An 18,378-nucleotide genomic window follows, 5' to 3' on the forward strand; every position below is an offset into this window, starting at 1 on the left:
GTGGACCAATGGGGTAGATCTCTCGGGACCTTGACTAGAAGAACAGATACGAATACCACTTGACTTGTGGCCATATACGAGGCATCAGGGTCATCCTGTGGCCTCACATAATCAATACTTGATTCCTTAGCTGGTGGATCAGGCTGAATGGATAAAAGATGTACGAATCCAGGTAATCTGATGGGTGCTGATAAGTGTCTTTGAACAGAGGAAATGGGTTTGGAATAGGGGAACAAAATATGTGGAGTTTCCAATTCAGCTGCATGACAAACAAGTCTGATCCCCTGAGATCCCCACGGAGCAAAAACACATTCCAATACACAAAGATACAGGTACCATTTTTACCCTACAACCTGCCCCTGGCAAATGAATGTGTCTGCTAGTACGTTCTTCTTACCTGGAATGTACCTGGCTGACAACTCTATGGTGTAAAATACTTAGCAATGTGCAGCTGCTTTGTCATCTTACAAAGATGGCGCAAAACCATACCCATTTTCCTTGTTGACAAAGGGTACTACAGTGGGGTTGTTGCTTATTAACACTACCGACAGTCTCCTCAAATGTTTTTGAAAAGCTTGCTGTTTGGGTTTCCAGGAAAGTGAAGTGCAGATGCTTTTCTTCTGACACCACTCCTGAGATGGCTAGGTTAGCCAAGTGTGTGCCCAAACCCTCCTTTGATGCACCTGAGAACAGATGCAGAGGTGTGGAGTCTAGTGGGACTCCACTAGTTAGGTTTTCCTATTTCAGCCACCCTTCAAATATCATCACGAGACCAGTGATTCTTCAAATACTAATGAAAGGGACCTCCAACAGAGGTGCCCTTGTGGAACGAGCTTCTCCAGTGAGGAAAGGAGGCCAAGAAGACTGCCAGCACCAATAAAGACTCATTGTAGCTATGTTCATCACAATCCCCAGATCATGATACAATGCAAGAAGTCGATCTCGATCTTGTAATTGGTGCTCCTTCTGAGAAGGCCAGGATTAGCCACTCGTCGAGATACATCATGGTCCAAGCTGATACCAGATTGAACACCTGAAAATCAGTACACAGTCCGAAGCACAGATTATTGAAATGGTACACCTACATTAGAGCAAAAAGTGGAGGTACATTTTTGCCATGTCTGCCACACTCATACATGAATCATGCTTCTCAATAATTTTCTTTTTCACTTCTAGGGAATCATCTCCTACCCCTTACTGTCTTTCTTAATCCTCTTAGGGACCATTGTCACAATATTGCTCTGTATTGTACTGTACTGTAAACTTAACAGTAAAAAATAGCCATCACAATCAAATAAAGAACATGTGGTGAAACCCCCACGAAGAACCGTTCCACAGATGTTTGCACGATACAGTAATATAGATGATGTTGCTAAGAAGGCTGCTCGGAGATGGGAAGAATTAAGGTCTGAGCAAGGGGTGGGGGATGTGAGTCAAGGCAAAACAAAATGGCTCAAAAATCATGTGAGCACTGCATGAGTGGCATAGGAGCAACACGAGACTTTAGTCTTGCTAGAACTTGTCAACAAACAATGCTCATGCGGAGCAAAAATTTTGCTCACAGATCGATATAATGCACATTAACCAATTTGAAATTGTATGCTCGTATACTGATTTGCTCGTATTCAAAGAAACTGTACTCGTAAACTAAGGTACTACTGAATAAGGAGATAATGTAGATACTATAGGTAAAGAATAAAATGCCTTTGAAATTTATTTTTATGATACACACAGTAAATCCCCAAGATAAGAACATTTGAACTTTCCGAGATAAGATTCTGTGTCTGCAATAAATGTTTTTACCGTCTCTTAAAATAAATTTTGTATGTAAAAATAGATATAGGAATTCATGATACATAAATATGAATCTAGATCACCTAATATTAAAAAAACAGCTGACTGAAAAGAATGAAGATAAGAGGGGTGAGGTTATGAACTGGATGACTAAGTTAAGCATGATGGACTGAGAACTTTTAGACTTAAGAACTCACTTTTTTAATATATCTCGATCCTATTTAAGGAGACTTAGTTGCTACACTATAATGTACTAAAACCTTCAAGTCAGTTAAAAAAGTAAATAAAAATAAAAATTTTCCATGAATAAAAGTTAGAAATTTAGAAATTAATTTGTACAGCAAGGATTTGTTCTTTACATTTATAAACATCATCATCTTACCTTATTTCGTTTCTTTATGCTCATTGAACCATCGAGCCGAACATACGGGTAATTTCTCAGAGCAGCTAAGTTTTGAAAAAGGTCGAGGGTCTGTGTATAATTTGATATGAGTACCACCTTGTCATCTGATGAGCTGCGGATCAACGCAAGTATGGTGTCTAATACAACAAGCTTTCCAGACAATTCTGGGCGTAACCTCCTGTAATAAAGTAATGTTGTACGTAAAATTAATGTGTGAAATATAAAAATGTCAGAAACATTATTAATACTTTACATAAGCCATAACCATGAGCCTAAAAGATTTAGGAACGGTGCAATTCCAAAACTGAGGTATGGACATGAGGAAGCCAACAACAGGTAATAAATGAAAATCTAGTCCTTATTCTCCCTTTTTAGCAAAAATAGGAGTAATAAATGTTTACCAAGTTTGAGAAGAAAGCACTTACTATATAAAAACTGATTACAAAATTTTCAGTGTTTGTAAGTACATGTACATAACATCCAATTACAACATATTAATATGGGACTCGGACTAATATTCAATACTATACTGTACTGTATTTTGTAATACAACGATGCTTTAATTTCTTCCATTTCTAACCCTTAATGTTTGTGTAAACCCCTTTCTTCTTTCTCCCAAGCCATCTATAGTGTGTAAAACAATTACAGGGGAAACCCCATGGAAAACCAAAGTTTTTAATTAAGAGAAACCCCAAAAACCGAGTCAAATATAAGTCTATAAAGGTCAGGTATACATTACTACTGTAACATCATAACCAATTGGAAAATTAAGTTCTTGTAAGTCACCTGCAATAATCCTACACCATGTAACAAAGACACCCACTAACATGACCTGTAGGGTCAGATCATAAAAGGACCAGACTTGACCTATCCTAATATGATGGTTGATGGTTCTTTACCGGATCTAGAGCACAAAAAGTCACAGAAAACAAATATATTCATTTTATCCTATCCTTACATATTATGCCTTAACTGGTATGAGGATCCACCAAATCAGCTCTTTAGCAATGAACTGATTAACACATTTCTTAAATTAAGTTTGAGATGCACAGGTAAAAGGAACACACCTGTTTGTCGGTTGTTCTTAAGAAAATCCTGTAATCGGTATTTAAAAATGTTATTTTTATTAGTAAAATAAATTTTTGAATATACTTACCCGATAATCATGTAGCTGTCAACTCCGTTGCCCGACAGAATTCTATGGAGGGATACGCCAGCTATCACAATACTAGAAGGGGGTGTACTTACCAGCGCCACCTGTGGCCAGGTACTATAGTACTTCTTGTTGACACCTCCTCAATTTTTCCTCGGTCCACTGGTTCTCTATGGGGAGGAAGGGAGGGTCGATTAAATCATGATTATCGGGTAAGTATATTCAAAAATTTATTTTACTAATAAAAATAACATTTTTCAATATTAAACTTACCCGATAATCATGTAGCTGATTCACACCCAGGGGGGTGGGAGAAAACCAGTGTACAAGATTAAAGGATAGCTAAGTATCCCATATTTCATATAACAGTTATCTCAAATAACAATGAAATAATAAGTACCTGGTAAGGAAGTCGAATTGAACCGTTACTCTGCCTCTTTTTTAAGTTCGTCTTCCTTACTGAGCGCAGCGTTCCTCTTGGAGGCTGAATCAACTCAAAGGTGCTAAAGTATATAGGGCTGCAACCCCTACTAAAGGACCTCTACACAACCTCTAACCCAGGCGCTTCTCAAGAATGAATTGACCACCCGCCAAATCAAAAGGATGCGGAAGGCTTCTTAGCCTACCGTAACAACCATAAAAACAACAATAAAAGCATTCAAGAGAAAGGTTAAAAAAGGTTATGGGATTAAGGGAATGTAGTGGCTGAGCCCTCACCTACTACTGCACTCGCTGCTACGAATGGTCCCAGGGTGTAGCAGTTCTCGTAAAGAGACTGGACGTCTTTAAGATAAAATGATGCAAACACTGACTTGCTCCTCCAATAGGTTGCATCCATTATGCTCTGCAGAGAACGGTTTTTATTAAAGGCCATCGAAGTAGCTACGGCTCTTACTTCGTGGGTCCTTACCTTCAGCAATGCAAGGTCTTCCTCCTCTAAGTGAGAATGGGCTTCTCTAATCAGAAGCCTTATATAATACGAAACCCCGTTCTTGGACATGGGCCTCGAAGGTTTCTTGATGGCACACCATAAGGCTTCTGACTGTCCTCGAATAGGTTTAGACCTATTAAGATAATACTTGAGAGCTCTGACAGGGCAAAGAACTCTCTCTAGTTCGTTACCTACCATGTTGGAGAGGCTAGGTATTTCAAACGATCTAGGCCAAGGACGTGAAGGAAGTTCGTTCTTTGCTAGGAATCCGAGCTGAAAAGAACATGTTGCAGATTCGGTCGTGAAACCAATGTTCTTGCTGAAGGCATGAACCTCACTGACTCTCTTAGCTGTTGCAAGGCAGACGAGAAAAAGAGTCTTGAGGGTAAGGTCCTTGAAGGAAGCTGACTGGAGAGGTTCGAACCTAGGAGACATAAGGAACCTTAAGACTACGTCTAGGTTCCAGCCTGGAGTGGATAGACGACGCTCTTTAGATGTCTCAAAAGACTTAAGGATGTCTTGAAGGTCCTTGTTGGAAGAAAGGTCCAAACCTCTGTGGCGGAGAACTGAAGCCAACATACTCCTATACCCTTTAATCGTAGGGGCTGAAAGGGATCTCTCATTCCTAAGATGTAAAAGGAAGTCAGCTATTTGGGTCACAGAGGTATTGGTAGAGGATACTGAATTGGCTCTACACCAGCTCCGGAAGACTTCCCACTTAGATTGGTAGACTCTACGAGTGGAAACCCTTCTTGCTCTGGCAATCGCACTGGCTGCCTCCTTCGAAAAGCCTCTAGCTCTAGCGAATCTTTCGACAGTCTGAAGGCAGTCAGCCGAAGAGCGTGGAGGTTTGGGTGCAACCTGTCTACGTGAGGTTGACGTAGAAGGTCCACTCTTAGAGGTAGAGTCCTGGGGATGTCGACTAGCCATTGAAGTACCTCTGTGAACCATTCTCTTGCAGGCCAAAGGGGAGCAACCAGCGTCAGCCGTGTCCCTTCGTGCGAGATGAATTTCTTCAGAACTTTGTTTATTATCTTGAACGGTGGGAATGCGTAAAGGTCGAGATGGGACCAGTTCAGTAGGAAAGCATCCACATGAACTGCTGCAGGGTCTGGAACTGGGGAACAGTACAGCGGAAGTCTCTTGGTTATGGAGGTGGCAAACAGATCTATGGTAGGTTGACCCCACAAGGCCCAAAGTCTGTTGCACACACTCTTGTGGAGGGTCCATTCCGTGGGAATGACCTGATTCCTTCTGCTTAGGCGATCTGCTGAGACGTTCATATTGCCCTGAATGAACCTCGTGACCAAAGTGAGGTTTAGACTTCTTGACCAAATGAGGAGGTCCCTTGCGATCTCGTATAGGCTCCTCGAATGGGTCCCTCCTTGCTTGGAGATGTAAGCCAAGGCTGTGGTGTTGTCTGAGTTCACCTCCACCACTTTGCCTAGCAGGAGGGACTTGAAGTTCAGCAGGGCTAAATGAACTGCTAGTAGCTCCTTGCAGTTGATGTGGAGCGTTCCCTGTTCCTCGTTCCACGTTCCCGAGCATTCCCGTCCGTCCAAGGTCGCACCCCAGCCCGAGTCCGATGCATCTGAGAAGAGATGAAGATTGGGGGTCTGAATAGCCAACGATAGGCCCTCCCTGAGAAGGAGATTGTTCTTCCACCACAAGAGAGTGGTCTTCATCTCTTTGGTGACTGGGATAGAGACTGCTTCGAGAGTCAAACCCTTGTCCCAATGAGCTGCAAGATGGAATTGAAGAGGGCGGAGGTGGAGTCTCCCTAGCTCGACGAACAGGGCCAGTGATGAAAGTGTCCCTGTGAGACTCATCCACTGTCTCACCGAGCAACTGCTCCTCTTCAGCATGCTCATGATGCACTCTAGGGCTTGGCTTATCCTGGGGGCCGATGGAAAAGCCCGAAAATCCTGACTCCGAATCTCCATTCCCAGGTACACAATGGATTGGGAGGGAATGAGCTGAGACTTTTCTATGTTGACTAACAGACCCAGTTCTCTGATTAAGTCCAAAGTCCAGTTGAGACTCTCCAGACAGCGACGACTCGTGGAGGCTCTCAACAGCCAGTCGTCTAAGTAGAGGGAGGCTCTGATGTCCGATAAGTGGAGGAATTTTGCTATATTCCTCATCAGATGCGTGAACACCATAGGAGCTGTGCTTAGGCCAAAACACAGGGCTTGGAATTGGTAGACAACCTTTCCAAAAACGAATCTCAGGAAAGGTTGGGAGTCTGGATGAATAGGAACGTGAAAGTAGGCATCTTTCAAGTCCAACGAGACCATCCAGTCCTCCTGCCTGACCGCTGCTAGGACCGACTTCGTCGTCTCCATCGTGAACGTCTGCTTGGTGACATACGCGTTGAGTGCGCTGACGTCCAGCACCGGTCTCCAACCTCCTGTCTTCTTGGCCACCAGAAAGAGACGGTTGTAGAAGCCCGGGGATTGATGGTCCCGGACTATAACCACTGCCTTCTTCTGCACAAGTAGCGACACCTCCTGGTGCAACGCTAGCCTCTTGTCCTCTTCTTTGTAGTTGGGAGAGAGGTTGATGGGAGATGTGGTCAGAGGTGGTTTGAGGCAGAATGGAATCCTGTAACCCTCCCTCAGCCAACTGACAGACTGGGCGTCTGCACCTCTCTTTTCCCAGGCTTGCCAGAAGCTCTTGAGTCTGGCTCCTACTGCTGTCTGGAGATGCGGAGAGTCAGTTTTTTCCTTTAGAGGCCTTGGAGCCTTTCCTAGACTTGCTCCTGGAAGAGTCTGGACGGGAGCTTCCTCGGCTGGGGGCTCTACCACGAAAGGGCGGTATGAACCTCGTAGCAGGAGTATCAGCCACTGGGGTGCGATAAGTCCTGGGGACTGAGGTAGCAACCTTAGACTTACGAGCCGATGAGGCTACAAGATCATGTGTGTCCTTTTGTATCAGGGCAGCAGACAAGTCCTTAACCAGCTCTTCGGGGAAGAGGAACTTCGAGAGCGGAGCGAAAAGGAATTGTGACCTTTGACAAGGTGTAATGCTGGAGGAAAGGAAGGTACACAGCTGTTCCCTTTTCTTAAGAACCCCTGATACAAACATCGACGCAAGCTCACCAGATCCATCTCTAATGGCCTTATCCATGCAGGACATTAATAGCATGGCAGAATCCTTGTCCGCAGGGGAGGTCTTCTTGCTGAGGGCCCCCAGGCACCAGTCTAGAAAGTTGAACATCTCAAATGCTCTAAATACACCCTTCAGGAAGTGATCAAGGTCTGAGAAGGTCCAGCAAACCTTAGAGCGCCTCATTGCAGTTCTCCGAGGCGAGTCTACCAGACTTGAGAAGTCAGCCTGGGCAGAGGCAGGTACTCCCAAGCCTGGTTCCTCTCCTGTGGCATACCAAACGCTCGCTTTAGAAGTGAGCTTAGTCGGAGGAAACATGAAAGAAGTCTTGCCAAGGTGTTGCTTAGTCTGCAGCCACTCCCCTAAGATCCTTAACGCTCTCTTAGAGGACCTTGCTAGGACTAGCTTAGTATAGGTGGACTTAGCTGGCTGCATGCCCAGCGAAAACTCAGATGGTGGAGAGCGGGGAATAGCAGAGACAAAGTGGTCTGGGTAAACCTCCCTAAGCAGAGCCAAGACCTTATGAAAGTCAATAGACGGTGGAGAAGGCTTGGATTCATCCACGTCTGATGAGGGATCCAGGTGTGCCGCCTCATCATCAGACGCCTCATCACCAGAGTGTAGCGAAGAGATCGGACAAGTATGCTGAACAGCAGAGTCAGAACGAGCAGGAACAACAATATTAGTGGTTTCCTCTTCAAGAATCTGTTGAGGGAAAACCTGAGGCTCAGACTGCAAAGGCTGAACAAAAGAAGAAGCAGAAGGTAGGCGCATGGGTGGAGGAGGCTGACTCCTGGCATGAGTGGCTGAACCCATGGGTTGCGCTTGCTGAGTGGTTGGCGGAAGCGGAGTAGCAAGTTCCTGTTCCTGCGGTGTGAGCGGAGCGCGATGAGGTAGAGGCTGCGCAGAACGTAGTAAATGTCTCGCAAGCTGAGGCTCCTGAGGCGCAAGGCTAAGGTGTTGTGGTGCTTGCCTTGTGGAGGGTTGAGCTCGCTGCAGCGAGAGCTGAGGAGACTGACTCATGGACGGGAGAGGTTGTTGTACCTCAACCGAGTGTTGCATCACTGGTGGAGCAGCAAGTGGAAGCGGAGGCAGAGAGGAATAAGCCTCCTGATCCCATTGTTGAGGTTGCCTTAAGGAAGGCGGAGGCTGTACACCACTGGGAACAGTAAACTCAGAACGAGGCTCAACATCGTACGCCTGGCAGGCGGTACTGCGGTCAGGCGGAGCGAGCGCAGGCGGAGCGAGCGCAGGCGGAGAGAGTGCAGGCGGAGGCGGAGGCGCAACCTTCTCAGCCCGACACTCACGCATCAAGTCCGAAAGCTGTGCTTGCATGGACTGTAGTAGAGTCCACTTGGGGTCGGCAGAAATTACAGTAGGCTGAGGTAAAGCCTTAACAGCAGAGCTCCGTTGTGGCAGAACCTTACTCCTCTTGGGCGGAGTGCAGTCGACCGATGACTGCGGCGAGTCAGAGCTGAGCCAATGACTGCAGCCCGGCTGAGCACTCGCGGACTGGACTCTGCGTTTGAGTGGTCTAGAGACCTGAGTCCAGCGTTTCTTCCCTGACAATTGATCAGCGGACGAGAAAAAGACGGGCTCAATCGTCTGCAGGTGGGAGTGACGGTCTCTGGAAGACACGCCCGCAACCACCGAGGATACTTCTGTGCGCCGATCAAGGCCTGCCGAACCCTTTTGCCCTTCGACATTGCTTCTCCCCTGGGCTTGGGAGCTTGCAAGAGGTCCCGGACTGGGAGGACGACTGGCACGCACAGAAGTATCCTCACGCACCACACTGACACTGACACTAGCACTTGGCACTGCACTGACACTAGCACTCGTCACAGCACTGGCACTAATTCCACCCACTGCACTCTTGACCTTAAGTTCCTTGACTTCGGCCATAAGAGACTTATGATCACTTACCACTGACTCTACTTTATCGCCTAAGGCCTGAATAGCACGCAAAACAACAGACATATCAGGCTGAGGGCAAATAGTAGGTTCGGGGGTAGCCACTACAGGGGTAGGAAAAGGTAGGGGATCATGAGGTGAGGAAAAAAGCGAAGAGTGAGAAGAACTCCTCCTAACTCTACCTCTCTCTAACTTAGTTGAATATTTCAAAAGACGGACAAATTCAAGTTCCGAAAGTCCGGCGCATTCCTCACATCGATTTTCTAACTGACAGGGCCTATCCCTACAGTCAGAACAAGCGGTGTGAGGATCTACCGAGGCCTTCGGAATACGCCTATTACAAGACCTACATCGTCTATGGGTGGGGGCTTGCGAAATGTCAGACATCTTGAATCCAAAGAGTTAGCCAAGGGGGGTTCCAAAATCAAGCAAAAGATCGTTAACCGTTAATCAGGACTATATAAAAGCTATCTAAGCTAATATAAGAAGGTTTCCAGTAAAGCGACAGCCGAAATCTGAGAGAATACTTCACCAATTAGCCGTGAAAATACTCGAAGATCATAAGCGTATCCCAGAACGTCTTGCCGGAAGCACGACAGAGGAAAAATTGAGGAGGTGTCAACAAGAAGTACTATAGTACCTGGCCACAGGTGGCGCTGGTAAGTACACCCCCTTCTAGTATTGTGATAGCTGGCGTATCCCTCCATAGAATTCTGTCGGGCAACGGAGTTGACAGCTACATGATTATCGGGTAAGTTTAATATTGAAAAAAGTTAGTTTATTGCAAGGGAGCCCTTTTTCAAAGATAGGGATTATTGAAAAGTACTTCTGAATGGATATAGAGTAGCTTGAGGTTTTCACATTACACAGTATATAAAAGTTTTAAAATCCTCTCCTCATAAGCACTTACACACAGAGCAACGATTGTTAACTGAACATAAATGCTGGTAGAAAATGAGTGGAGCCAAAACATCTAGGTACTTGAGAATAAGATTTTATGAAGTTTTAACTGATTGAAAGCCTTAACTACATTTAAATGGAAAATAAAAAAAAAATGCAAACTTGGAAGTAATTTGTATTTTTCCTAACTATGCAGTACAAACCTGAAGTTCTTTACATCGGGGAGAATGATTTAGCGATTAGCTACTTTAGCCATAAAAATTTTCTAGCGAGGTGTTAACCACCCCATTCACAAACTCACCCAGTGACTATCTTCACTTTTGATTACAGGCAGGACTTCTAGGGGGAAAGGTGATGGTGGGACAAATAAGTGTAAAGAACTTCATGCTTATATAGTTAAGAAAACTACAAATTACTTCCAGATTCGTCATTCGTTCTTTCACAAATACAAACCTTTGTTCTTTACATAGGGGAATCGCTGTAAGATGGGTGGAAGTCTAATTCCATCTCGCTAGAAGCTTTGCCTTGGGGTACAAATCCGAGCTAGGTAGCACATGGGAAAAGTACCCTGACACCTCTTGAACCCAAGGCAAGTCAATGCCAAGGGGTGAATGGCCTGTGCAACCATGCTGAGAATGACTGAAAACTCACACTGTGACTTAACCAGGTAAGTATAAGTATTAAGATGAAACTCACCTACACTAAACCTAGGCATGACCCAACTCCCCCTTGCATGGAGTTTAGGGACAACAAATAAGTTTTTCTTGAATGCCAGGAACGTATTTATGCCCCTGACCTCATGTGATCTTGGTTGTCTGTCCGAGTTTGAATAAGAGTTTGTGTTGAAAAAATTTAATATTTTTTTTTTTGTATAATGTAAAGTAGTATTATGTATTGCGTGCTCTTCCTGAGCAGGTAACTGCTTGATGGATTCAGTGCATGCAAGGTACAGGTGGAAAAGTCTGGTGCACAAGCAGATGACAAGCAGAGCTTTCAACCTAACTAGGTGAGAGACTCAACGAGTCGCATGAAACAAGTGGCGGCTTGCATGAACCACGTGTCCGTTGTAGGATCGATGACGGGATTATCTGCGAGCTCCAAAGGGCTAATGTGCACAAGCAACAAATTGCGCTGGCACTTCCAAGTTACCTCGGGAGACGTACTCCCAGGTGCATATAACCCCACATGCTTGCGAGGGCATCGGCTGAAAGTCCCCAAGGGTTAGCAGACTCAGAAGGGTGAAGACAGGCAAAACCTGTCCTCGCACTGAGCACAAACTCACCCCAAGGGGTGAGTGTATTGGGGAAATGATTCCATGGATGCTACCCTTAGGAGGACAGGAAAGCCTGTCTTTGTGTTGAGCTTTCATCGAAAGGTGCGCACACCAGGGCAAGGCTCGCCAGACTGTTAGCTCACTGATCATCTGGAGAGAGGATCTGCTGCAGGGGACGAAGGTCCTGGGGTCGAGAGACGGAGTAGAAGGGACTTCCTTCTGTCGGCTCTAAAGGGGGAACTGCCAAAGCTAACCCCAGGAGTAACAGATGTACGGTCTTGCTGAGCCCAACAAACCAACACCTCTAGTAACCTGTCCTTTGACTGGGAACCCGAAAGTCCCAAGGATGGACAAAGCAATTGCAAAGCATCTAGGGGAGACAGGAAGAACTACCTGACCCAAGGTTTCCAGAGCGGTAAGCAGCCATCGCTCTTACTCGATCGACCGCTGGAGGAGGCCGAATGAGAAGAGGCAGAGGGGATGGTACTAGGAGAGGGAGTAAGTATAGTAGTTGGGAATTCTTAGACTTTGAGGAAGATCCCGAAGGCAAAGAATCTCCTTTGAACTACTTCCTCCTCCTGCCACACTGCTCCCACTTGAAGGATGACCCCTCCCGACACTCATCGTATGGAGAATCCCTCGCGCAGCAGTGTTCTCTGCATGAAGGACAAAGTCAGTGAGGATCCGTCTCCAACACAGCGTATCAGCAACCTCAAGGTTAACCCTCATGTCTGAGAAGAAAAAGGATTTATTAAAGTCTTTAAGGAAAGCCAGTTCCAGGCCATGGAAGACAACGTCTGTTCTCAACCACGACAAAAATCAAAGTGTGGTTGTTGTAAGTGAGCGGGGGACGTGCTTTCCTGCTACCTACTGGTAACAGCCAGTCAGGATGTTGACACCTCACTAAAGATTTTATAGCCATGTTACAGCTTGCACTACTTTCCATTTATTATTATTATTGTTACAGTAGGTCCTTGGGTTACGACGGTCCCGACTTACGCGGTTTCGCCGTTACGAACGCGCCCCATAAAAATATAAAAATAATATTAAGCGTCGTTCCGTCTTACACCGTTAGCGTCGTAAGCGACGTAAACAATTGCGAACTAGTTTCTAGCGCGCGGTGGATGAATACGCTTTGCGGTGGTTGTGGGCGAGGAAGACGGCGTCGCTCAGTTCCACTCATACGCCATTTTTGGTTGTGATTGCCTGTTCTTTCTCTCACGTGTTTGATTGTTTTTTTGAACTTTTTGCCCTTTATTATGGCTCCAAAGCGCAAGGCAGATTCTTCTGATGGTAGTGCATCGAAGAAAAGGAAGGCCATCACCATGGAAGTGAAATTAGACATTATTAAGCGGTCTAAAAACGGTGAAACGCCAACGAACATTGGCCGATCGCTTGGCCTTAGCCGTTTGACCGTGGCTACTATCCTTAAAGATAAGGAGCGCATTGTTGAACACGTAAAAGGATCTGCTCCAATGAAAGCAACAGTGATAACGAAACAGCGTAGTGGTTTAATTATCGATATGGAAAGGTTATTAGTGCTTTGGTTGGAAGATCAAAATCAACGGCGTATTCCAGTGATCTTAATGGTTATTCAAGAGAAGGCTAAAAGGTTGTTTGAAGCGTTGAAAAAAGAAAGGGGGGTAGAAAGTGAAAGTGAAGAGTTTTCGGCTAGTAGGGGTTGGTTTATGCGATTTAAGGCTCGGGCCAATTACCATAATATGTTATTTTCATTAGTAAAATAAATTTTTGAATATACTTACCCGATGATCATGTAGCTGTCAACTCCGTTGCCCGACAGAAATCTAAGGTCGGGATACGCCAGCGATCGCTATACAGGTGGGGGTGTACACAACAGCGCCATCTGTGAGTAGGTACTCAAGTACTTCTTGTCAACAAGAACTCAATTTTCTCCTCGGTCCACTGGTTCTCTATGGGGAGGAAGGGAGGGTTCTTCAATTCATGATCATCGGGTATATTCAAAAATTTATTTTACTAATGAAAATAACATTTTTCAATATTAATCTTACCCGATGATCATGTAGCTGATTCACACCCAGGGTGGTGGGTGGAGACCAGCATACATGTTAACAAAGAAGCTAAGTATCCCGTATTTCATTTTAGCAGTTATTCAAAATAACAAACATAAAATAAATAAGTACCTGGTAAGGAAGTCGACTTGAACTATTACTCTGCCTTTTTTAAGTACGTCTTCCTTACTGAGCCTAGCGATCCTCTTAGGATGCTGAACGACTCCTAGGTGCTGAAGTATAAAGGGCTGCAACCCATACTAAAGGACCTCATCACAACCTCTAACCTAGGCGCTTCTCAAGAAAGAATTTGACCACCCGCCAAATCAACCAGGATGCGGAAGGCTTCTTAGCCTTCCGTACAACCCAAAAACAACAATAAAAAGTATTCAAGAGAAAGATTAAAAAGGTTATGGGATTATGGGAATGTAGTGGCTGAGCCCTCACCTACTACTGCACTCGCTGCTACGAATGGTCCCAGGGTGTAGCAGTTCTCGTAAAGAGACTGGACATCTTTGAGATAGAATGATGCGAACACTGACTTGCTTCTCCAATAGGTTGCATCCATAACACTCTGCAGAGAACGGTTCTGTTTGAAGGCCACTGAGGTAGCGACAGCTCTAACCTCATGTGTCCTTACCTTCAGCAAAGCAAGGTCTTCTTCCTTCAGATGAGAATGTGCCTCTCTAATCAGAAGCCTGATGTAGTAAGAAACTGCATTCTTAGACATCGGTAGAGAAGGCTTCTTGATAGAACACCATAAAGCTTCTGATTGTCCTCGTAATGGCTTTGACCGTCTTAAATAGTACTTAAGAGCTCTTACTGGGCAAAGTACTCTCTCTAGTTCGTTCCCCACCAAGTTGGACAGGCTTGGGATCTCGAACGACTTAGGCCAAGGACGGGAAGGAAGCTCGTTTTTAGCCAAAAAACCGAGCTGCAAGGAACATGTAGCCGTTTCAGAAGTAAAACCTATGTTCCTGCTGAAGGCGTGGATCTCACTGACTCTTTTAGCTGTTGCCAAGCAAACGAGGAAAAGAGTTTTTAAAGTGAGGTCCTTAAAAGAGGCTGATTGGAGCGGTTCAAATCTTGATGACATTAGGAACCTTAAAACCACGTCTAGGTTCCAGCCTGGTGTGGATAACCGATGTTCCTTTGAAGTCTCAAAAGACCTAAGGAGGTCCTGAAGATCTTTGTTGGTGGAAAGATCCAAGCCTCTGTGGCGGAAGACCGCTGCCAACATACTCCTGTAACCCTTGATCGTAGGAGCTGATAGGGATCTTACGTTCCTTAGATGTAGCAGGAAGTCAGCAATCTGGGTTACAGTGGTACTGGTTGAGGAAACTGCATTCGCCTTGCACCAGCTTCTGAAGACTTCCCATTTAGACTGATAGACTCTGAGAGTGGATGTCCTCCTTGCTCTGGCAATCGCTCTGGCTGCCTCCTTCGAAAAGCCTCTAGCTCTTGAGAGTCTTTCGATAGTCTGAAGGCAGTCAGACGAAGAGCGTGGAGGTTTGGGTGTACCTTCTTTACGTGAGGTTGACGCAGAAGGTCCACTCTTAGAGGAAGAGTCCTGGGAACGTCCACTAGCCATTGCAGTACCTCGGTGAACCATTCTCTCGCGGGCCAGAGGGGAGCAACCAACGTCAACCGTGTCCCTTCGTGAGATGCGAACTTCTGAAGTACCCTGTTGACAATCTTGAACGGCGGGAACGCATACAGGTCGAGATGGGACCAATCCAGCAGAAAGGCATCCACGTGAACTGCTGCAGGGTCTGGAATCGGAGAACAATACATCGGGAGCCTCTTGGTCATCGAGGTAGCGAATAGATCTATGGTGGGTTGCCCCACAGGGCCCATAGTCTGCTGCAAACATTCTTGTGAAGGGTCCACTCTGTGGGGATGACCTGACCCTTCCGGCTGAGGCGGTCTGCCATGACATTCATATCGCCCTGAATGAACCTCGTTACCAGCGAAAGCCTTCGATCTTTTGACCAAATGAGGAGGTCCCTTGCGATCTCGAACAACTTCCTCGAATGAGTCCCTCCTTGCTTGGAGATGTAAGCCAAGGCTGTGGTGTTGTCGGAGTTTACCTCCACCACCTTGTTTAGCTGGAGGGACTTGAAGTTTATCAAGGCCAGATGAACTGCCAACAACTTGCAATTGATGTGAAGTGTCCTTTGCTCCTGATTCCATGTGCCCGAGCATTCCTGTCCGTCCAGTGTCGCACCCCAGCCCGTGTCCGATGCGTCCGAGAAGAGACGGTGGTCGGGGGTCTGAACAGCCAATGGTAGACCTTCCTTGAGAAGAATGCTGTTCTTCCACCACGTTAGAGTAGACCTCATCTCTTCTGAAACAGGCACTGAGACCGCCTCTAGCGTCATGTCCTTTCTCCAGTGAGCAGCTAGATGATACTGAAGGGGGCGGAGGTGGAGTCTCCCTAACTCGATGAACTGGGCCAGCGATGAAAGTGTCCCTGTTAGACTCATCCACTGCCTGACTGAACATCGGTTCCTTCTCAGCATGCTCTGGATGCATTGTAGGGCTTGATTGATCCTTGGGGCCGACGGAAAAGCCCGAAAAGCTCGACTCTGAATCTCCATACCTAGATAGACAATGGTCTGGGATGGGACGAGCTGGGACTTCTCTATATTGACCAGGAGGCCCAACTCCTTGGTCAGATCCATAGTCCATCTGAGATTCTCCAGACAGCGACGACTTGTAGGAGCTCTTAAAAGCCAGTCGTCTAAATAGAGGGAGGCTCTGATGTCTGCCAAGTGAAGGAATTTCGCAATATTCCTCATCAGTCTGGTAAACACAAGAGGTGCCGTGCTTAGGCCAAAGCACAGGGCTTGGAACTGGTACACAACCTTTCCAAAGACGAACCTTAGGAAAGGTTGGGAGTCTGGATGGATGGGGACGTGAAAGTACGCGTCTTTCAGGTCTAACGAGACCATCCAGTCCTCCTGCCTGACCGCTGCTAGGACCGACTTCGTCGTCTCCATCGTGAACGTCTGCTTGGTGACAAAAGCATTGAGAGCACTGACGTCCAGCACCGGTCTCCAACCTCCTGTCTTCTTCGCTACCAGGAAGAGACGGTTGTAGAAGCCCGGGGATTGATGATCCCGGACTATGACTACCGCTTCCTTTTGTAGCAAGAGCGACACCTCTTGTTGTAACGCTAGCCTCTTGTCCTTCTCCTTGTAGTTGGGAGAGAGGTTGATGGGAGATGTAGCCAGAGGGGGACTGCGGCAGAACGGAATTCTGTATCCCTCCCTTAGCCACTTCACAGACTGAGCGTCTGCACCTCTGCTCTCCCAAGCTTGCCAGAAGGTCTTGAGTCTGGCTCCCACTGCCGTCTGGAGAGGAAGGCAGTCAGAACTTGCCTTTTGCGGACTTGGAACCCTTCTTGGACTTGCCACGGTGACTGTCGGCACGGGTACCTCCTCTGCTGGAGGTTCTGCCACGAAAGGGCGGGATGAACCTAGATGCAGGAGTGTCTACTGCTGCAGGGCGGAAGGGTCTAGGCACGGAAGGAGAGGCTTTAGCCTTACGTGCGGAAGAAGCCATAAGATCATGGGTATCCTTCTGGATAAGCGAGGAAGCCATCCCCTTGATCAGCTCCTCCGGAAACAGACACTTGGAGAGAGGAGCAAACAATAACTCTGACTTCTGGCAGGGAGTGATACCAGCCGATAAGAAGGAGCAAAGATGTTCTCTCTTCTTAAGCACTCCCGACACGTAAGAAGCCGCAAGTTCACCAGACCCATCCCGCATGGCTTTGTCCATGCTGGACATGATCAGCATTGCAGAGTCCTTATCCGAAGGGGAAGTCTTCCTGCTTAAGGCTCCCAAACACCAATCGAGGAAGTTAAAGATCTCGAAGGCACGAAAGACTCCCTTCAACAGATGATCCATATCAGAAAAGGACCAGCAGATCTTCGATCGTCTCATAGCCAACCTGCGGGGAGAGTCAACCAGGCTTGAGAAGTCGCCCTGGGCAGAGGCAGGAACTCCCAAGCCGGGTTCCTCCCCCGTGGCATACCAGACACTCGACTTAGAAGCAAGCTTGGAAGGAGGAAAGATGAAAGCAGTCTTTCCCAGTTGCTTCTTAGAATGCAACCATTCTCCCATAACCCTCAAAGCTCTCTTAGATGATCGTGCGAGAACAAGTTTGGTGAAGGCAGGAGCAGCAGACTGCATGCCCAGAGCAAACTCGGATGGAGGAGAGCGAGGGGTTGCAGACACAAATTGCTCTGGATACAAGTCCCTGAACAAGGCAAGGACTTTACGAAAGTCTAAGGAGGGAGGCGTAGACTTGGGCCCTTCAAAGTCGGAGTGCGGTTCATCCAAATGTGCAGCTTCGTCATCTGATACTCCATCATCCGAAAGCTGAGTAGGGAGTGGCAAAGGCAGAGTAGAAGGTTGAACGGCTGAATCCGGCAGAACGGGTGCATGCGTAGCTGCTGCGGATCCAACATCATGCCGCTGCTGGTCAGTCTGCGAGCTGGCAACATCAAAAGCAGAGTGCTGGTGCGTGGGAGAGGTTGCGGTGGGATGCGGAGCATGCTGTATGGTATGCGGAGCATGCTGCATGGTATGCGGAGCATGCCGCATGGGTTGCGGAGCATGCCGCATTGAGGCAGAACCCGGCAGCTCTGCAGCACCTTCCCACTGCTGATGCGGTAGCTCACGCATGTCAACGGATGGTGCGACAAGAACATGCGTCTGGCAGGGTGGACTGCGCATCGGTGGTGGAGCTCTCACAGGTGGAGTGTGGGAGCAGGCAGCCGCAGTATCTGCTGAGCGCACAACCTCGGCGGGTTGTAGGGTAACAGGTGCAGTGTCAACCCTCTCAGCATGATACTCCTGCATGAA

At 46.9% G+C, this 18,378-nt stretch overlaps 1 protein-coding gene across 1 annotated transcript in view; it reads right to left on the reverse strand.

Annotated features, from left to right (window-relative positions):
* okr (DNA repair and recombination protein RAD54-like okr) overlaps positions 1-18,378 on the reverse strand; it is a 127,321-nt gene that overhangs the window by 36,263 nt on the left and 72,680 nt on the right. Inside the window, exon 11 of the mRNA XM_068390821.1 lies at positions 2,177-2,375. Coding sequence (XP_068246922.1) covers positions 2,177-2,375 — 199 coding nt within the window. The remainder of the gene's footprint in view (positions 1-2,176; positions 2,376-18,378) is intronic.

This window comes from Palaemon carinicauda, chromosome 17, assembly GCF_036898095.1.
Source record: "Palaemon carinicauda isolate YSFRI2023 chromosome 17, ASM3689809v2, whole genome shotgun sequence".
In the NCBI taxonomy this organism is placed as follows: Eukaryota; Metazoa; Arthropoda; class Malacostraca; order Decapoda; family Palaemonidae; genus Palaemon; species Palaemon carinicauda.